At 61.3% G+C, this 18,647-nt stretch overlaps 3 protein-coding genes across 6 annotated transcripts in view; all 3 read right to left on the bottom strand.

The window, feature by feature from the left end:
- Positions 1-367, bottom strand: part of ATF6 (activating transcription factor 6) — an 80,389-nt gene extending 80,022 nt beyond the window's left edge. For both annotated transcript variants that reach the window (XM_075760195.1, XM_075760196.1), the window contains exons 1-2: positions 242-367; positions 77-153 (exon numbers count right to left, since the gene is read on the bottom strand). In XM_075760195.1, the coding sequence (XP_075616310.1) occupies positions 77-153; positions 242-311 (147 nt within the window). In that variant the 5' untranslated portion in view covers positions 312-367. The remainder of the gene's footprint in view (positions 1-76; positions 154-241) is intronic.
- Positions 368-520: 153 nt separating this feature from the next.
- LOC104636755 (P-selectin-like) lies at positions 521-11,534 on the bottom strand. Of its 3 annotated transcripts, none has more exons than XM_075760191.1 (18): positions 11,204-11,534; positions 10,164-10,254; positions 7,518-7,901; positions 7,313-7,420; positions 7,024-7,206; positions 4,583-4,768; positions 4,264-4,449; positions 3,944-4,129; positions 3,625-3,810; positions 3,306-3,491; positions 2,984-3,169; positions 2,665-2,850; positions 2,345-2,530; positions 1,989-2,174; positions 1,734-1,853; positions 1,314-1,344; positions 1,097-1,152; positions 521-869 (listed from the first exon to the last, which is right to left on the bottom strand). In XM_075760191.1, exons 1-17 carry the CDS (start codon positions 11,210-11,212, stop codon positions 1,098-1,100), a joined length of 2,655 nt encoding a protein of 884 aa, XP_075616306.1. In that variant the 5' UTR covers positions 11,213-11,534; the 3' UTR covers positions 521-869; position 1,097. The 3 variants fall into 3 exon arrangements, with proteins under 3 accessions (XP_075616306.1, XP_075616307.1, XP_075616308.1); XM_075760192.1 differs by lacking the exon at positions 11,204-11,534 and adding an exon at positions 10,762-10,866; XM_075760193.1 differs by lacking the exons at positions 2,665-2,850; positions 11,204-11,534 and adding an exon at positions 10,762-10,866.
- Positions 11,535-14,922: 3,388 nt separating this feature from the next.
- On the bottom strand, positions 14,923-18,636 carry LOC142602786 (uncharacterized). The gene is given in 5 exon segments (XM_075760197.1): positions 14,923-15,645; positions 16,058-16,334; positions 16,337-17,270; positions 17,548-17,751; positions 18,203-18,636. Coding segments are annotated over 5 exon segments (1,725 nt in total). The 5' UTR covers positions 18,311-18,636; the 3' UTR covers positions 14,923-15,443.
- Positions 18,637-18,647: the final 11 nt, after the last annotated feature.

The following is an 18,647-nucleotide window of genomic DNA, read 5'->3' as shown; positions in this document are numbered from 1 at the left end:
CCGCCGGCGCCTCCAGCCCCCCGCCGGGCAGCGAGGGCACACCGCCGGCCTCCCGCCGCCCCCGTCCGGTACTCACGTCGGGCTCGTCCGTCGGGGCCCGCCGCGGTTCCGCGGCGCCCAGCAGCTCGCTCAGCTCCTCGCCCAGCACCGCCTCTGCGGGAGAGACAGCGGCCTCAGCGCCGGCCCGGCCCCAGCGGGGAAGCTCCGGCCCGACCCCCAGCCCCCGACCCCCCGTGCTCACCCCAGTCGAGGCCGCCCCCCGGGGCCGGCAGCAGCCCCGCCGGCTCCCACTCGGCCTCCGCCGCCGCCATCGCTTCCGCCTTCCTCCCGAAGCCCACGTCTCCTTCCGGGCAGCGCTCCTCCCCGCCTACGGCGGCCGCGGGCGGACAGACAAGGAGGCGGCGGCCCCACGGGGCGCGAGTGGGTTTCTATGGCCACTGCCCTCGCGCGAGGCTTCAGTTCCAGCCCTCAGGGTGCGAGACGGGCCCCCCACCCCCCCCCGGCACACAGAAGCGACTCCTTAGACACAGGCGTTTATTCAGGCCCTGCTGACACAAGCCCGTGGCCAGAAGCACGAACAGGGGGAGCTGTGGGGGAACGTCCATGGGCAGGGAGGCAGCTCCGCGAGTGGAAGGGCCTGGCGGTGATGGCGGCCTACGGGTCTTCAGAGGTCTTCATGCGTGGGTGGAACAGGAGGGCAGCTCCACACCCCCGGGAGCGGGTGGGGGTGTACACGCAGCGTGGGCACAGCCTCCCATGGCAGCGCTGGTCGGGACTGCAGCCAGAGGCGTAAAGTCCCTCTCGGCCCCGGGAGCAGCTCCTGCTGGGTCTGTAGTGGCGGGACAGGGCAGGGTTCTGTCACGGCCGGGCTGGAAGCACAGGACAGCCAGAGCTGGGGTCACCCCCTCCAGGGCAGCATAGGGAGCTGTGGCTCCCCCACATCCTCTCCCAAGGGGTGTCCCCACCTGGGAGCACCCCAGCCCCAAGGAGAGCTGCCCAGGTGAATTTTCCATGCGTGACCCCCGACAGAAGCAGGGGGGATGTCTCCAGCAGGCTGCGGGAGCGTGGGGTGCAGCCACCATCTTGCCGCGCTCACCTTACAGGTTGGCGTTGTACGCTGCATTGGTGAAGGTGCCCGGCGATCCTAGGTCACTGGAAAACAGACATGAGGGTGTCACTTTGGGGGAGAGGGCAGGGGTTAGTGCAGCCCCATCTGCCCCAAAGATGCTCCCACCGTGATAAAAGCAGCCTTGCACAGGCAGATCTGGGTGACAGCGGGGAGTGATGGACACAGGACAGAGCATGGCTCTCACCTGGTGGGGTTCAGGAGCTTCTTCTTCTCCTCTGATAACAGCATGGAAACGTCCACAGGGATAGAGCAGATAGAAGAGAAATAACCAGATCTGTTTAGTGAAGGACTTGAGAAACTGCAGCAGCAGTGTCTGAAACCCAACTGAGTTTGACAAGCACAGGACGGAACGGGAAGGGGGAGCTGAAGGACCCTTCTTCCCCTCCGCAATGAAGGTGGTTTTTTGGCTCTGCCCTCCAAACCTGGCTGCTGGTGCTTTCAGCTGGACAAACTGCCCAGGAGGTGCTGCCGGACCCAAGCAACTCGCAGCAAATAAGACACATGGACTGAGGCAGTCACACTTTTAAACTCTTCTGATCATCCCACCCTCCCCTGGGACTCTGCAACCACCTTGTCTGAGACGCCCCCCAAGGCGACGGTGTACCTCTGTCACTGAGCCGCTTGGCGAGGAGGGCAATGAGCGTCCCGGAGAGCACGAGGCTGGCTACCCCCAGAGCCGTGCCGCTGCTGTAAGCCAGGACTTGCTTTAAGGCGGCACCGTCCTCTGAAGGAGATCCACAGACCCACAGGTTAGAAAGTTGTTGGAGAGACTTCACAGCACCCAACCTGCACCATGTTCAAGGTGTGCTGCAGCAAGCTGGACCCCCCCAGTCCTAGAGGACTGGGGGTCCCACCGTACCTGCACAGACAGGGGGACGCCTGGTCCAGTTCCCTGTGGCCGCACACTGGAGCACTTCTGCTCCCATCTGAACAAACCCCTCCTCACAGGAAAAGGTGCATGTGGAGTTGTATGTGAAGTTTCCGTGCACGTGAGAGCAGCTCAGATGGCCTCTGCTGGGGGCCTCCAGCACCGGGCAGCTGATGGCTGGAGATAAAGCACAGTGCTAGCATCAGCAGGACACAACTGATGGTGATGGGGACACGTGGGCTGGGGAGTCAGGGGATGACTGGGGGTGCTGAGGGAAAGGGGATGCTGAGGAAAGCCATCTGCTGCAGCAGAGCACTTCCAGACACACGTGTGATCACAAGATCTACCTCTGCATTGCGGGGCATCCCCAGTCCAGGTCCCCATGGCCGTGCACTTGCGGCTCTCTGACCCCATCAGCACAAACCCCGTCTGGCAGGAGAAGGCACACGTGGAGCCAAAGGTGAAGTCCCCGTGGAGGTGGGAGCAGTTCAGCTCTCCCCAGTCTGGAGTGCTGAGCACCGGGCAGGAGATGGCTACAGGGATAGAGATACACTTCAAGCAGTAGCCTGGGGACTACGAGGCTAAGTGTGGAGATGAGAGGACCAATACACCCAAGAACATCTGAGGGACAAGCCAAGGCCTGTGACACTTTGATCAGTAACTCTACCTTTGCATCGTGGGGCATCCCCAGTCCAGGTCCCCATGGCCGTGCACTCACGGCTCTCTGGCCCCATCAGCGCAAATCCTGTCTGGCAGGAGAAGGCACACATGGAGCCGAAGGTGAAGTCCCCGTGGAGGTGGGAGCAGTTCAGCTCTCCCCGGTCTGGAGCGCTGAGCACTGGGCAGGAGATGGCTGCAGGGTGAAGAGGGACACTTCAAGCAGGAGCCTGGGGACTGGGAGGCTGAACTGCTGGGACCAAGAGGCTGGGGAACATCATAATGCCACCCCAAGGCAATGACACCCTGAGCTCTAGCAGTAGCTCTACCTTTGCATCGTGGGGCATCCCCAGTCCAGGTCCCCGTGACTGTGCACTCACGGCTCTCTGACCCCATCAGCACAAACCCCGTCTGGCAGGAGAAGGCACACATGGAGCCAAAGGCAAAGTCCCCGTGGAGGTGGGAGCAGTTCAGCTCTCCCCGATCTGGAGCGCTGAGCACCGGGCAGGAGATGGCTGCAATGGGATAGAGATACACTTCAGGCAGGAGCCTGGGGACTATGAGGCTAAGTGTGGAGATGAGAGGACCAATACACCCAAGAACATCCGAGGGACAAGCCAAGGCCTGTGACACTTTGATCAGCAACTCTACCTTTGCATTGCGGGGCACCCCCAGTCCAGGTCCCCATGGCCGTGCACTCACGGCTCTCTGGCCCCATCAGCACAAACCCCGTCTGGCAGGAGAAGGCACACGTGGAGCCGAAGGCGAAGTCCCCATGGAGGTGGGAGCAGTTCAGCTCTCCCCGGTCTGGAGCGCTGAGCACCGGGCAGGAGACGGCTGTAAAGGTAGAGACACATTCCAAGCAGGAGCCTGGGGACTGGGAGGCTAAAGTGGTGGGACAGAGAGGTTGGGGGGACACTACGATGTTCCCCAAGATCAGTGACACCCTGAGCTCTAGCAGTAGCTCTACCTTCACAGTGTGGGGCATCCCCTGTCCAGGTCCGCATGGCCGTGCACTTGCGGCTTTCCGGCCCCATCAGCACAAACCCCGTCTGGCAGGAGAAGGCACACATGGAGCCGAAGGTGAAGTCCCCGTGGAGGTGGGAGCAGTTCAGCTCTCCCCGGTCTGGAGCACTGAGCACTGGGCAGGAGATTGCTGCAGGGTGAAGAGGGACACTTCAAGCGGGAGCTTGGGGACTGGGAGGCTGAACTGCTGGGACCAAGAGGCTGGGGAACATCATAATGCCACCCCAAGGCAATGACACCCTGAGCTCTAGCAGTAGCTCTACCTTTGCATCGTGGGGCATCCCCAGTCCAGGTCCCTGTGACTGTGCACTCACGGCTCTCTGACCCCATCAGCACAAACCCCGTCTGGCAGGAGAAGGCACACATGGAGCCAAAGGTGAAGTCCCCGTGGAGGTGGGAGCAGTTCAGCTCTCCCCAGTCTGGAGTGCTGAGCACCGGGCAGGAGATGGCTACAGGGATAGAGATACACTTCAAGCAGTAGCCTGGGGACTACGAGGCTAAGTGTGGAGATGAGAGGACCAATACACCCAAGAACATCTGAGGGACAAGCCAAGGCCTGTGACACTTTGATCAGTAACTCTACCTTTGCATCGTGGGGCATCCCCAGTCCAGGTCCCCATGGCCGTGCACTCACGGCTCTCTGGCCCCATCAGCGCAAATCCTGTCTGGCAGGAGAAGGCACACATGGAGCCGAAGGTGAAGTCCCCGTGGAGGTGGGAGCAGTTCAGCTCTCCCCGGTCTGGAGCGCTGAGCACTGGGCAGGAGATGGCTGCAGGGTGAAGAGGGACACTTCAAGCAGGAGCTTGGGGACTGGGAGGCTGAACTGCTGGGACCAAGAGGCTGGGGAACATCATAATGCCACCCCAAGGCAATGACACCCTGAGCTCTAGCAGTAGCTCTACCTTTGCATCGTGGGGCATCCCCAGTCCAGGTCCCCGTGACTGTACACTCACGGCTCTCTGACCCCATCAGCACAAACCCCGTCTGGCAGGAGAAGGCACACATGGAGCCAAAGGTGAAGTCCCCGTGGAGGTGGGAGCAGTTCAGCTCTCCCCGATCTGGAGCACTGAGCACCGAGCAGGAGATGGCTGCAATGGGAGAGAAGGTCTCAAAGACAGGATAGATGAGGTTCAATCTAGGGATTAAGGGTGAATCCCAATCAAATAAAACCCAGTCTATGGTGATATGTCTTTGATTTACCTTTCGCACCCAGACAAGTCTCACCTCTTCAAAACCAGTATTCACGTAGCTGGGACAATGATTTTTCTGCCACACAAGTGATTTCCTGGGGGGAGGAGCGTGGGGGCCCAGTTTCTGCTCTGCCAGAGCCCTGTTTATCCCCTGCACTGCCTGAGCTCACAGCCCCCAGGACGATGGACCACAGCTGCTGCAGTCCTACTTGCCTCCCTCCCTGGAGGGGAGCAGAGACCTGCCTCCATCCTTGTCACAGCAGCAGGAGGAAGGACACCAAGATGGCTTTGGGGCTGTAGGGAACCAGGATGGGATGACTGTGATAGCAACAAGGACTGTGTGCCAGCCTCCCAGGCTGTGCCTGGCATGCCTCACCATGTACTGGGGCAGCACCCAACATTTGCTGGGGCGAGCAGCTCCACTGCATGTTAGTTAGGGACCACTGCAGTTTAGTGCCGGGGGGACATCAAACCGGCACTCAGCCCAGGTGAGACAGACCCCATTCCCTGCACCTTCTGCTTTCAGACTGACACCAAACACTTCCCTTGGTAGACTTTTCCTTTCATAGCCATCTTACCAGCAAGCAGGCTCCCGAAACCCAGTGCTGAGGCACCCCGCAGCACACAGCCCAGGCTCTACCTTTGCAGGACTGGGGGGAGGGGGGGGGGGTGGAGGAGGTATCCAGACCCCACCGGCTGCGCATCACAGCCTCCATGCTCCCATCGGCTCAAAACCCCTCCTGGCAGGAGAAGGCACGCATGGACTTGAAGGTGAACATGCCGTGCGGGTGGGAGCAATCGACCTGACCCCCTTTGGGGGCAGCCAGCTAGGGGCATGCGATGGCTACAGGCAGGGGCAGGGCAGGCAGCCTTGTCCCTCGTGGTGCCTGCAGCACCATCAGCTGTGCCGCAGCAGGAGCCTCTGCTTGGTTTTGGTTTTGCCCAGCTAGCAATGCTTGCTAACACAGCTTTGTTATCAGCAAAGGTGACTGACAGACTCATCTGATTTTTTTGGGGGAAAAATAATAAATTCATACATATAGCCAGCAGGAAAAAAACAAGGAGCTGGGAAAGCAAGACTTTGGGAACTTGAAAAGCCTGGAGCGGGCAGGCTCAGCCCAGCTTGCCTGGGGAGACTTCCACAAAATTGGGAGCCAGCTCCTGATCCTGCCACCACTGCGGATGCTGGCCATGGGACAGTCACATCACATCTCTGTGCCCATTCCCCTTAACTGCAGAAAGTTTTGCTGGTCTCAGCTGCCTAAAGCAGCCCCTGGCATCATCAGCATCACTAACTTCAAGGCAGGTTTTTTTTTTGTTTGTTTTTAATATATATACAGAGACCCTGCCCACCCCCCGGATCCCTCCTGCTGGGCCTCCTGATACAGAAGGTTCCCAGTTGTGTCCTGTGCCTGCTCCAGTCCTTGACTCATCCCATCCTTGTGCAAATTGCAGACACACTGTGTGATGGCACAGGAAAGGTGGAGCAGGGCTTTCGCATCCCCCCAAAAAGCCCAGCACCTCTCTGGGGCACCTGGCTGCAAACCTTCAAGCCACCGATGGAAAGACTTCCCTGCCCCTACAGCATACCATACTACAGCTTTCTCTCCTTTGCGGCTTCCTGCCCTGCTCTCTCCCTCCCAGCTTGTATCTAACCTCATCTCCCCGGTCCTCGCCCCACGTGTGGCAGCCCAGCTCTGCCTGGATACACCCCTCCCCCAGCCACAGGACGGCAGCCCCCCTTCACTCTTCTCTGAGGACCCCCAAGATGCCAAGCACCCTCCCAAGGTGGATTGGGGTGGGCTTAGGGCGGAGCAGATAGTGCCACTGGGGTGACGGAGGTGCCACGGCACCGTCCTGCCCCTGTGCTTGGTGCAGGCAGGGTGCTGCTGCCTGGGTGCGATTCAGGACAGGGAGCAAGAGCACGGAGTCAGCTAGAGAGAGCACGGAGCTTATCCAGAGTGACAGCAGCTCTGCTTGTTGCATCCTCATCAGATGCCCCCCGCATGCAGTGCCAGGAGCCGCTTCCCTGAAAGGCAGGGGCATGGCAAGCCCAGCTCACTGCTCCCCTGAGCAATGTTGGGCATGCAGGGCTGCCCCCCCAAAGCATCAGTGCTGCATCCCTGAGACCCCCAGACCCTGGCAGGCCCTACCTGTGCACGTGGGGGTGTCTGCCGACCACTGCTGGGAAGCCAGGCACCGCAGTGTGCCCACCCCTCGCCGCTCGAACCCCTCCTGGCACCCAAACGTGCAGGTGGAGTTGTAGCTGAAGTCTCCGTAGGGATGGCTGCAGTTCATGCGCACTCCCTTGGGCTCAAGCTTGGGACACTGGACAACTGGGAGAGACACGACACCACCAGCTCGTTAGGAGCATAACAAACTTGCCCGCTTTGCTGCCGGGGCTCAGGCTCTCCAGTGGGGAGGGAGGGAGGGATGGCTCACCGTCCTCGCACTCAGGGCCGTAGAAGCCAGGGTAGCACTCGCAGCGGTAGCTCCCGATGGTCTCCACGCACTCGCCACGCTGGCTGCACGGGAAGGGCTGGCAGGAGGCTGCACATACAGAGGATGGTCATCAGGAGCCACTGGTCACCCTGCCAAGGTCCCCAGCCCACCCGAGCAGAGTCTGTGCTGCAGTCCCCCTGCTCACCCTGGTAGCACAGCGCCTTTTTCCTCCGGTTGCAGGGCTCATCGTTCCACTTGCCCGACTCCTGCTGCCGCTTGATGTAGATCTCCACGCAGTCTTGGTTGGAGCGGCGATTGTTGGGCTCCCCAGCTGCCCAGTTCTCCGCCTCCTTTGTCAGCACCTTCCTGGTGCCCACCCAGGTCCAGATGCCGCCCAGCTTGCGGATGCCGATCCAGTAGTAGCGCCCATGGAAGGGCAGGCTCTCATTGAGGAACTCGATCTCCCGCTTGTTCTGGATCGCCACCAGATCGGTGAAGAAGGTCTGGCAGTAGTTCCTGGCCTGCTCCCATGTGTAGTCCCCTTGGTCGCTGTAGTGGTACGTCCAGGCACCCACCTCCACTTGCGTCACTGCACACGCAAGAGAGGATCGATGCAGAAAGGATGAGAGCCGGGTTGGGGATGGGGTCCTTTGGGACATGAGGGTGATCTAGGGCTGATGCCAACAGCCAGCTGGGCAAGGGGACAGGATGAAGGGACAAGCGCGGGTGAGAATGGGGCTCTAAGAGGGTTCATGGAGACCTGGGTGGATTGGGCATGGCAGAAGGAGCTGAGGTGGGACAGAGGGGGACAGCACAGGGATGAGGAAGGTGGAGAGAACAGGGTGAAGGCTGAGACAGAGAGCAGCACAGGACAGGGTAGGCAGGGCGCAGGTGGCAGAAGAGCCCCAGGCGGTGCTGCCAACCCCTCCTGCAGCACAAGGGGTGCGAGCCCAGCCCCCACAGCCCTGCTCCCCTGCCCACAAAGGTTTCCCAAAGGGGAAAAACGCAACATCAAGATGGTTCTTTAAAACACGGTTCTTTTCTCTAGCGCAGAAGTGTACTACTTCAGTTTTCTTGCTTTACACTTCTACATGAGAGTCAGCTTGGAGCAAGGCAGAGCAACGAGTGCACCCCCACTCCAAAAGCATTTGGATCCTGAGCTGCTCATCTGAGCCAGAAGAGTCTTGTAAAACTCAGTTATTGCAAAACAACATCTTGCAAAAGTTAGGTTCACATCCTGGTCATGCCCACCAAGCAGGGCAAAGCCAGACATTAACTGGAACCCACACCCAAAAGCAAAGAGCACTTTGCTGAAACTCTGCTCTTATTTACAGTATTTTGCACCACAACTTGATGCAATCAAAGTGTTTTAGCCACAAAAAAAAGCTTCGTCCCTCCTCCCCAGAAGCAGGTATCCCCACAACTGCAGAAAATGATACAGGGATCATATCTCCATCTGTGCAGAAAATGAGATGGGGATCAAAGTTTCCTCCAAACAACTGGCCTGAGGTACCCCATGTCTCAGGAGAGCTATCTCACTGTGGTCATGCAGACAAAGGTCTGGGCATCACAGATTAGATGCAAATCTAGGGCTTCCCAAGTCTAATTAGGGCTCTAGCTTGGTCAACAATTACGCATTTGTCTAAGTAGAATTCCCATAATTTCTCTTTTTTCCTTATGAAAGGGCAAACTATCCACTTTGTTCAACAAAATTGAAGATGAGGAAAACATTGTCTTCAACACCAGCCCTCCTCTTCACCCCTTGGGAGCTTGGGGCTGCAGGACAGAAGCTCAGAGTGCCTCCTGGGAGCCTGCCCCATCCTCAGCTCCCACCACCCATCTCCTGGCCCTCACTACCTCCCCCACACGGCTCAGGGCACCCACCCCCACACACCCCATCCCCAAACCAAGAAGGGCCAACAGAGCCCAACCGCCACATGCTCTCCTACCTCTTTCCTCCACCTCTACCAGTAACACCCCCTCTGCCACACAGCTCACCCCCGCTCCTTCCCCTCAGCCTTATGTTACCTCTCCCTGCCCCGCCTGGAGCTGAACCCCCAGGTGGGTGCTGTTTGCCTGCGTTTTGACCTCTCAGCCCCCCTGGCAGCCCCCACCGCCTCGCCCCAGGGCGGTGCTCAGCACCCACCACACTCGGGGTGCCTTTGCATTTTTGTTTTCTGCTCAGAGCTAAATCTCAGCCTCCTCCTGACACTTCTGCATTTGCCTCTGTTTCTTAGCTCAATCACAAAAGGTCCCTTGGAAAATAACCCAGCTCAGGGAGGATCTCTGGGGACAGAGCAGGCACCGACAGATTTTGCTCTGTGCAATGCCAAGGTGTGAAGGAAATATCCTACAGGCAGCAAAATCAAATTAGTTCCTAGCATGATTTCTTCTCCTGATGTCAATTAGCAGCTTTAACTCTGTGTGGTGCTGCCCCAGCTGTGCTCCCAACCCTTGGACCTGTGGGTCCTGTGGCTACATCCGTGCCCAGCTCTGCAGCGTGGGCATGGGCGTAGGCAGGGGTAGAATTGCTGCTGCCTTTCTCATGGTACAATGCACCAGCTGCCGTGCTGCATTTGGGGAACCAGACACCCTGTGGGGACCGCACGTGTGGCCTGGCCCTCCCCAGGGGAGCATGGTCCTGCGATGGGTCTGGCTGGAGGGAGCTGTCCTGGCCAGATGCGGCCCCCTCCCAGCCCAGAAAGATCCAACCCTGGAGCTGGCAGCCGAGGCAGGTGTGACTGATGAGCCCCCAAAATAACATTGCTGCCCTTCTCCAGTTTCCTGGACCTGCAGGCTCCTTGGCAGCAGGGTCACGCTGGGCTTACCGAGCAGATGGTGGGTGGCTTACCCCATGCGATGGCAGCGATGCCAAGGTAGCAGATGCCACGAGAGCCCAGAGCCCACGTCCTCCCGGCAGACCGCAGTCCCACAGCAGTGCCCTGTGTGCCAGGGAGGGAGGCATGAGCATGCATATCCCACGGGGGCTCACGCACCCCACCATGTACCCACACCGCTGCCAGGCGATCCTGGTGGCTGCAAGAGCACGTTGCTTGCGCCAGTTTGCACGCAGGCACGCACGGTGCCGACGGCCAGGTACAACTCAGCTGCAGAAAGGGCCCCTCCAGCGAGGCACTTTGTGGGTGCTGTGCCCGCAGCACAGCTGGGCAGTGGCAGGGTTCGCTCCTGGGGAGCCCCTAAGTGCAGGGCATGCCGTGTGCCCCCCACCCCCCCGCCCACCCAGGGCTGGCACCTGCTTCTGCAGTGGCAGTGCCCTGTGCGCCTGGCACGGATGTGCTGCCCAGGGCAGGGTGTCTCCTGGGTCCATGCCGCGGGTCCCCGGCAGCGGCACCGGTTCCTGGCAGTGCCTGCCTGCAGCTCTGCCCTCCCCTAACCCCCTTTTTCCAGGCAGACCCGGACTCATCCCCAAGGAAAGGAGCGGGACCTACCATGTCAGTGCTGCAGACCAGCCGCCAGCAGCAGCAGGCGCGTCTGGCCCTTGGCGGGCAGCGGTGCTCACACTTCCTCCAGCGCGCAGAGCATCGCTCCCTGCCCTTGGCCTCTTCCCCTCCCGCCCCAGCTCCGCTGCCAGCCTGCATCCTGCCCCACGCCCCCGCCTCCCCCGCCACGGGGCTCTCCCACCCCAAGAGACCCTGCTCCCAGCACGGGGCCGGAGGGGAACAGCGGGGTCAGCCCTGACCGCAGCCCTGGCGGGACCCAGCTGGGCACCTGCTCCATGGCACGGGAGCTGGGTGCATCCCCACGCTGTACGGGAGCTGACCCGCAACGAGCTGGCCTTGCCTGAACCCCCCAGGAGCTGCAGAAAGGCCCCCCAGGAGGGGTCCAGCCCCAGCCCAGGGTGCCCAGGGCACCGAAACCTCTCCGACCCACCATGTCCATGTCGCGATGCCCACGCTGGCTGTCGGAGGACGGAGGAGGGGCGAGGTGTGATGAGTTCCCACGTGGACTGAGCAGGACCGTGGCTCGCAGCCTCCCGGCTCCTGCACTGGATGCCCTCCTCGCTCGCAGGCTTTTCGCTCTGGCTGTGAATCTTCATACACCTTTTATAAACAGTTACTTACACAATGTATTTTCCTGTCTCTGCCTTTAAGCCTTTATGAGAAAGGTCCAAGAACTTGCCAGAGGAACTTCCCCTGAATTGTTAATATCCTTTATGAACTTCCACCGATGCTTCAAGAACATGCCTCATTGTGTGCATCTCCCCTTGGATCATTCTTGAATCATCATAAACATCATAAATCTTTCCTTACGTCGTTTTCCTTCTAAGTAAAATTGTCTTGGCAGGGTTTTCTGCAGGAATTATTCTGCTCAGTTCCAGCTAAAGCCAAAGCGAGAGCCATGCAGGTCACATGCATTTTCCAGTTCCAGAGAAACCGATGCTGCTCCAGTGGGACTCACGCTAGACAAAAGGAGGAACCCATCCCGCTAGAGCCGTAACCCACTACAATGCCTTTGTTTGCCAATGTAAATGAAACTCAGTTCCTGTCTCTGGATATCTTCCTTGCAAAGTGTTTTAGCGCAATCATCTATTTTTATGGGATTGCTGAGGATGAGCCTGTATGTCCAGGAATTCAGGAGCGCTCGCTTTCTAGCAGCTCATGTGCAGAGGGTGTGCAATTACGGCAAGGGAAGAAGCAGGTGGGTGGGCAGAGAGGCTGAGGGGCAGCTGCTGGGGCAGGAGAACATCTCCATACGCTGAGGGTCACCCGGGTGGGAGCTGCCTCTCCCAGGTGGTGGGAGACCCGCTGGGAGTCAGAGGGGTGCTCATGGGTTCATGGCCACGGGGGGAAGTAGGCTGGGCTGTGCCCCTGCCAGTTTCACATGTGCTGAGACCCGACACGGTAGAGCAAAACAATAGAAAAAAAATATCCCCACCTTTATTTTTGTGACTAAAAATACTTTCTGGTATTGTTTTAGAAACAGAAGCAAGGTGACTGAGACCCTGAGGCTTCTGCTGCAGAGAGCAGAATGTGGCCAAATTCAAAGCTGTTTTGGAGGGCAGGTAACCCTGCCTGTGGGTACCTGGGCTCAGAGAGGGGGTCCTGCATGGCAGGACCAGCACCGAGGGTTGCTGTGCAGGTACTGGAAAAAGGGACACGTGGTGGGACGGAGAGAAGACCTGAATCAGCTCTGCTAGGAGCTGGCTGATCGCCAGGAGCCCTTTCACATCTTGGGTGGTTTCCAAGGCTGGCTCCCCGCGAAGGATTCAGGGTGAGGATGCTGCAGGGCACACGCTCCTCCCTGGGTTTCTGCTGCCCCACTTACCAAGGAAGGGCCCATCCCTGCCCTACGGGCTGAGCAGCACGGGGATATCCCGGGCAGCGGGATGGCGCATCCTGTCCCCACAGCCACCCCTCCGAGGGCACAGCGCAAGCTGCGAGCCAGAGCTTTGCTCAGCAGGGGCTCAGGGGAGCAGGTACAAAGGCACTTTTCCCTCCCCACTGTCCCTCTGGGCCCTGCAGGGATCTGGGATGGAAATGTGCCTCCTTTGCTGTGCCCCGGTCCTGAGCCATAGATGGAGGTGATGCTCTCTCCTGAGCGCCCTGCCGTGGGCTGTATCTGTGGGGAAGGGGCCTGGGTGTCCCACTGCCACCTCCAAACCACTGCCAAGGGTGCTGTACAGCCGGTGGGGCTGAGCAACCCACCCGCAGGCTGCGACCGCAGGGCTCGCCAGGGGGAAGTGGTTTGGCTGCTGCAGCCATCGCTGCCAGCCTGGCATGCTCGGCCGTGCCGCGGGCAGGGTGTCACGCACCGGGCACGGTGTGATGCCTGCAGGAGTATCTCAACGGCTCGGGGAGCACTCAGGTGTGGATGGGACCCATGGCGCCGGGGGCTGTACGTGCTGCGCAGGGAGGGGGGCACTGGCAGAGGCGGGCAGATGCCCCAGGGCTTAGCCTCTGCAGAGTTACCATTGCCCCAAGGGCAAGACCAAGCTGCGCCCCGCACTGCATCCCCAGGGAGTGCTCAGGACCTGGTGGAGCGAGACCCTGGGGGTGCACCCCCATCACCACCAAGCCGCACACTCCCCCCCCCCCCGCAGAGGCACGTTTGTGTTGTTTTCGGCAGAGGCTCCCACCCCAGGGCAGCACAGCCTGTTCCCTTCCTTGTGCAATGTCCCCCGGCCAACCGCAGAGGAACCGAGTCACCCTGACACAGCCCGCCCGGCTCGCCTGCTACTGGCGATACAGCAGGCACCTTCCCGGGGACCCCCTCACCCCCGCTGCCGGGGAGGGCTCAGCAGCCCACCAGAGCGAGGAGCACCCAGTAGCACCCCTGCAGGAGCGTGGCGTGGTGTCGGTGAGGACCCACACCCTGCTGGGGTGCAGCCCCGCTCCCGCCATCCCCCCGCTGCACCCAGGGGACCAGGGCAGCTCTCCCCAGGTCCTGCAACACCCTGTCAAGTGGCAGCTTCGGAGGCACCTCCTGAGTGCAGGCAGGGGATGGCTCCTCCCACCGCAGGTCCCAGGGGGTGTTTGACCCAAAGGGTGTCCCTGAGCTGCAGGGTGCCTTTGGGCACATCTCCTAGCACGATGCCTGGCCTGCAGCCCGGGCGGCCGCACCCTCCTCTGACAGCCCTGGAGGAAAGTAGCACCCGGTAAAATCTTTCTCACAATTTGAAAGTGGCCACAGGAAGATGTGTTATCCAAGTGCGCCCTGGCTTGGAAGGGGTGAGATGGTTGCAAGGATTAGCCAGGGCCAGAAGGATGGGGATGCTTCCAAGACAGCTCATGGGCCATGGCACCCCGTGCCCCCCACCCACAGGGACCCTGCAATGCTGGGGCAGACCCAACTGCAGGGCGCAGGGGGCGTTTGGGGTAAATCGCTCCTGCCCACCCCACAGGGTCCCTTTCAGAGACGTTTTGTTGATCTTGGCTGTAGGACAGCTTTCTGCCTCTGCATCACACTGGTGACTGAGACCCTTTTCGCTGGGCACTGCTGCCAGCCGGGTACCCTGCCCACGCTGCCTGCCCGCTCACTGGCGCCTGGGAGCAGCAAAACGTGCATGGCACAGATAAGGGTTCGCCAAACAGGATGCTGGGGGTGTAGATAACACCGAAGTTATCTCACTGCTTGTGTGGTAGGGAGTAAACAAGTGGCTCTGCCCATCGGGGAAATCCCAGGCAGTGCCTCTGCCCTGCCAGCGAGCCGGGGCACAGGGTGGGTCCGGGCTGCTGGGGTGCAGCTCCGGGGATGCGCCGCATCCCCAGGCAGCCCCGCAGCCATGCAGGAGGCCTTTGCCCTAAGTGAGAGCAGAACCACCCAGCCCGCAGAGCCGCTCCTGGGAACTGCGACTGCTCTGCCTGCGCCCTGCTCGGCTCCCCACGGCAGGGAGGGCTGGGATGAGCCACCGACCCGCCTGGCCCTCCCTCGATGGCACCCATCTCCCCAGTGCAACAGCGATACCTAGAGCCATCACGCCGGCTGGACACAGACGCAACAGCCTCAGGCGGTGGAGGCAGCCAATGGAGCAGGTCACCAGCACCCTGGACATCATCACTGCTTTCGTCACGTGTCTGGTTTAATGCAGAGATTTCAATCTTCTCTTGCCTCACAAAGGAAGCCCAGAGGCAGATTCCTCTGTTTGTCACCTCCGTCACCCCCTGCACGCTATTGCCTGCTCCCCTCCCCTCCCGTCTGGCTCCTTACAGCATGGGCTCTGTGCTCCCCGCTCCCCGAGCAGAGCCGCACGGCCAGCGGATGAGCACACTCAGCCCCGAGAGCAGGGTCTCCACCCAGGACCAGCCCCCGTGGAGCAAACAATTTCCTCTTCTCCGTCCGGGAAATCCCGCAGCATCCCCTCCGACAGGCACTGAGCCCAGCTGCGTTTTCCCCTGAGACAGCGGCATCCTTGAGGACATTCTTCACCTTTTGGCAGGCCGGGGCTGAGCTTTCCTCTTCTCTTTCTCACCTCCCTGCTTCAGCGCAGCCAGCAGTTTGATGCTTTCTCCCCTGGGATCTCAGTTATCTTTCTGCTCCAAGGAGCTACTGTGTTCTGCAACTTGCCAGTCTATTTAAATTGCTGATTTATTTTCTGCAGATAGAGCAGGCACTGGCACAACATGCATTTTAAGGTTTTTTTCTTTGCCTCAACCACTTTGCTTTTGTGGATCTACAAACTGCCCCGTCCATGCTGCCTGCGGTGTTGCAGATCGCCGGGCTTTGCCCTGTGCAGCATCCTCCAGGTGTGCAACCCCAGGGACGGGGTAGCCCCATCTGAAATGCCGCTGCTGTGGCCATCCAGCTCTCCGTGCATGGGGTCGGCGGCACCTGCCAAAGCTGCCTCTAACAGTCCTGACTTTTGGGGCAAGCCCCTGCAAGAAAAAAACAAAAGCTAAAATAACAAGGGGAAGGATGTTCCTAACCATTTGTTGTCACCTTTGAAATTAATTCCTCCTCCTCTGACCCCTCACAGCTCTGCCTTAGGAGCAAGATGGCTACAAACACCAATTTAACTGTGCTTCAGCAATGGGCAGAGGGGTACAGGCTCGCTCACAGCTGAGCAGTAAAGTGAGAGGTTTTTGCTAGGAAATCGTAAGGCAACATAGGGAGTGCTTTCCTAGCTTCTTTTCATTTACCCTTGAAAGGAAAAGGACTGCTTTGCAGAGAGGCATGTCAGGTGGACTCGCCAGCCCAAGAGGAGGTGAGGCAGGACCTTCTCCCTCCAACCCATCCCTGCTACTCTGCTGGGGACTCAGCTGGCCCAGCCCCACGCCAGGACCATACCTGGCTCCTTGGGGGAGAGCGGCGCAGAGGGGGCAGCTGCCCGGGCTGCCCAGCTCCAACTGCAGCCGCCAACCCTTCTCTGCTGCCTCCAGCGCTGTCACACTGTCGTCACGCGAAGGCTTCCCAGCACCCGGCAAGAGCCAGAAACCTGCTTTTGCTCTACGGGAGCTGACGCCCTTCGGCAGAGGCGTGGGGCCGGGAGCAGCGTCCGTCCCGATGGACACTGGCGCAGGCAGTGAGCGGAGCTGTGCCGGCTGCGGCGCCCGTCCCTTCTGCGACGGGGGTGCCGTGGGGATGCCATGGGGGTGCCAGAGGCCGCTGTGATGTGTCCGCTGGCCCGCAGGGCGTTGCTCTCCACGATGAGCCGGAGGAGCCCTGCCCCGGGGAAGTCCATGATGACCACCCCCCAGCGCACGGGCTGCCCCCTCCGGCGCCGCAGGTGCTGGTAGCAGCGGGAGTTCACGAAACGGGCCACCTCCTCGGGGCAGGTGAAGAGCCCGTTGCCAGAGCAGAAGGTGAGGTGCATGGTGGCGGGGTCCCCGCCAGCCGCCCTCTCCAGGTGCCGCCGCGCCCGGGCCCACTTGCGCTCCAGCGAAAGCACATTCCAGGCGTCGCTGATGCTCAGCTGCTCGTAGGGGATGCCCAGCACCTCCTGCGCCAGCGCCTCCAGCACCACGATCTTCCCTCGCACCTGGCCCAGCGTCGGCACCTCCTCCCGGCACCACACGCGGCCCCGTCCCTCCTCCAGCAAGCAGCGGTGCAGCCGGGCGGCGAAGCTGCGTCGGGGGAAGATGGGCATCTCCTCCTTGATGCGCATGAGCACGACCTCGCTGGGGTGGGCGCGGAGGAAGTGCAGGGTGCGGCGCAGGACGCCCCGCAGGCTGGCCCGCTGGAAGGTGCAGAGGTGGTAGACGTGGAGCTCGCCCCGCACCAGCTTGCAGCGCACGTCCAGGAAGCGGACGCCGGCTGTCAGCTGGGCCTCCAGGCCCCAGCTCTGGCACCGCAAGCGCCGGCCACCAAACAGGCTGAGGGAGTCGTGGGTGCCAGGGATGGAGAGGCGGGAGAGGGGCAGGGCATCGGGGAGTCTTGCCATCCAGTCGGGGCAGCAGGCTGCCGGCTGGGGTGTGCAGTCGAACGCTGCACTGTGCCGGCACCGCGCCTCCATGCCACCGGGAGAGCGGGCACCTCGGTGCCTGGCCGGCCCCACCAAGCCCTGGTGCAGAGGAGAAGCAGCACCATGAGCGCTGTATGGCTTCCAGGCATCCCGATCCCATCCCTCCCCTGAGGTATCCCCACCATCCCACTCAACCTTTAGCACTCTACATGCCCCGTACCCCATATACTTTGCTGCCAATACCCTCTGCTGTTGTGACGTACAGTTCCCCTCCTGCTCTCCAGCACTCCCCCGTGCTCCTTGCCCAGGCCAGGTCTATGCCGTCCTGCTGCCCCCGACCTCTGTCATATCCCCAGCCTCCTCCTCCAGCACCCACCTGGGTTTGCCTGCGGCAGCGAGGTGCAGCCCACCGGACAGGGCACGCGGCCGTGGGTGCCAGCGGCACACTGGCAGGCAGAGCGGGATGCTGGCCATTAACCTGGTGACGGTCATGACGCGCGTCCTGCCTCGCATGTGGCACGTGCGCTGGGGATTCATCCTCAGCCCTCGGCCAAGGAGAGCGCTTGGTGGACACACCGGGCTGGAAAAATCGCTTGGCTGATCCCGAAAGCAGCCATTCAGGCCTCTACACCTCCCTCCCCAGGAATCAGGACAAACGGGATCAGGGTGCCCCGGGGCCCCGTGACACTGCCCGTGGGAGCGGCTGCGCAGAGCCCCCGGGTGCCCACGCACCCGCTCCAGAGCCCCGGGTTGGCTCCCGGTGGGACCTGGCCCCCCCGGGTGACGACTGCCATTGTCCCTGTGAGAGGGACAACGTCCAGGCAGGGATGTGGAGCTGGGGTTCTGTGCTCGCCAGCAAGCCCCAGCACCTGCCGGGCAATGGTCCCCCAGGAAGTGGGCTCCGTCCCCTTGCTCCTCGGGCACCGGCAGCTGCTTCACTCCAGTCACTGCGAGGGGCTGCCATCACCACCGGGGTGCGAGCCCCGCGGCCACCGCCGGCCCCGGAGCTGGTGCCCGGGGGGGTGACTCACCTCCTGTCTGGGGGACACGGCCGCAGGGCACCCCAGTCGGCAGCGAGCACCGAGTCCAGGGGGGTTTGGGGAGGAGGCGCCCGGCAGGTCACAGACCCCTCTGAGCATCCCTCCCAGGACACATCCCCTCCGCCTGAGCAGGGAGGGCACAGCCAGCCTCCGGGGACGCTTTCTGCCGTGCGCTCTGCCATGGCGAGGACACCAGGCGGAGGGACAGGAGGGGGGAGCAGGGAGCAGCAGCGGGGCTGGGGGGGGGGGGCTGGGGCAGCCCCCTCCCTGCTCGGGGGGACAGAGACCCTGCAGCCTGCCCAGGGAGCCTCCCCCCGCCCCTGAGAAAGGTCTTATGTTTAACCGCAGCCGCTGCCCAGCGCCTCGGCACCCCGGGGCACGGCCCGGCTCTCCCGGCCGTACGCACCGGGCAGGCGGAAGGCAGTCCGGCGGCGGC

This window comes from Balearica regulorum, chromosome 8, assembly GCF_011004875.1.
Source record: "Balearica regulorum gibbericeps isolate bBalReg1 chromosome 8, bBalReg1.pri, whole genome shotgun sequence".
Classification (NCBI taxonomy): Eukaryota; Metazoa; Chordata; class Aves; order Gruiformes; family Gruidae; genus Balearica; species Balearica regulorum.
The sequence above is the reverse complement of the archived record's forward strand: the minus strand, read 5'-3'. Positions and strand labels throughout refer to the sequence as shown.

Excerpts from the sequence above, each read along its gene's own strand:
- LOC104636755 (XM_075760191.1), bottom strand. Across the intron at positions 4,130-4,263 it reads GGATGCCCCACGATGCAAAG|CCATCTCCTGCCCGGTGCTC; the intron begins GTAGAGTTACTG and ends CTATCCCTGTAG. Across the intron at positions 2,175-2,344 it reads GGATGCCCCGCAATGCAGAG|CCATCAGCTGCCCGGTGCTG; the intron begins GTAGATCTTGTG and ends CTTTATCTCCAG.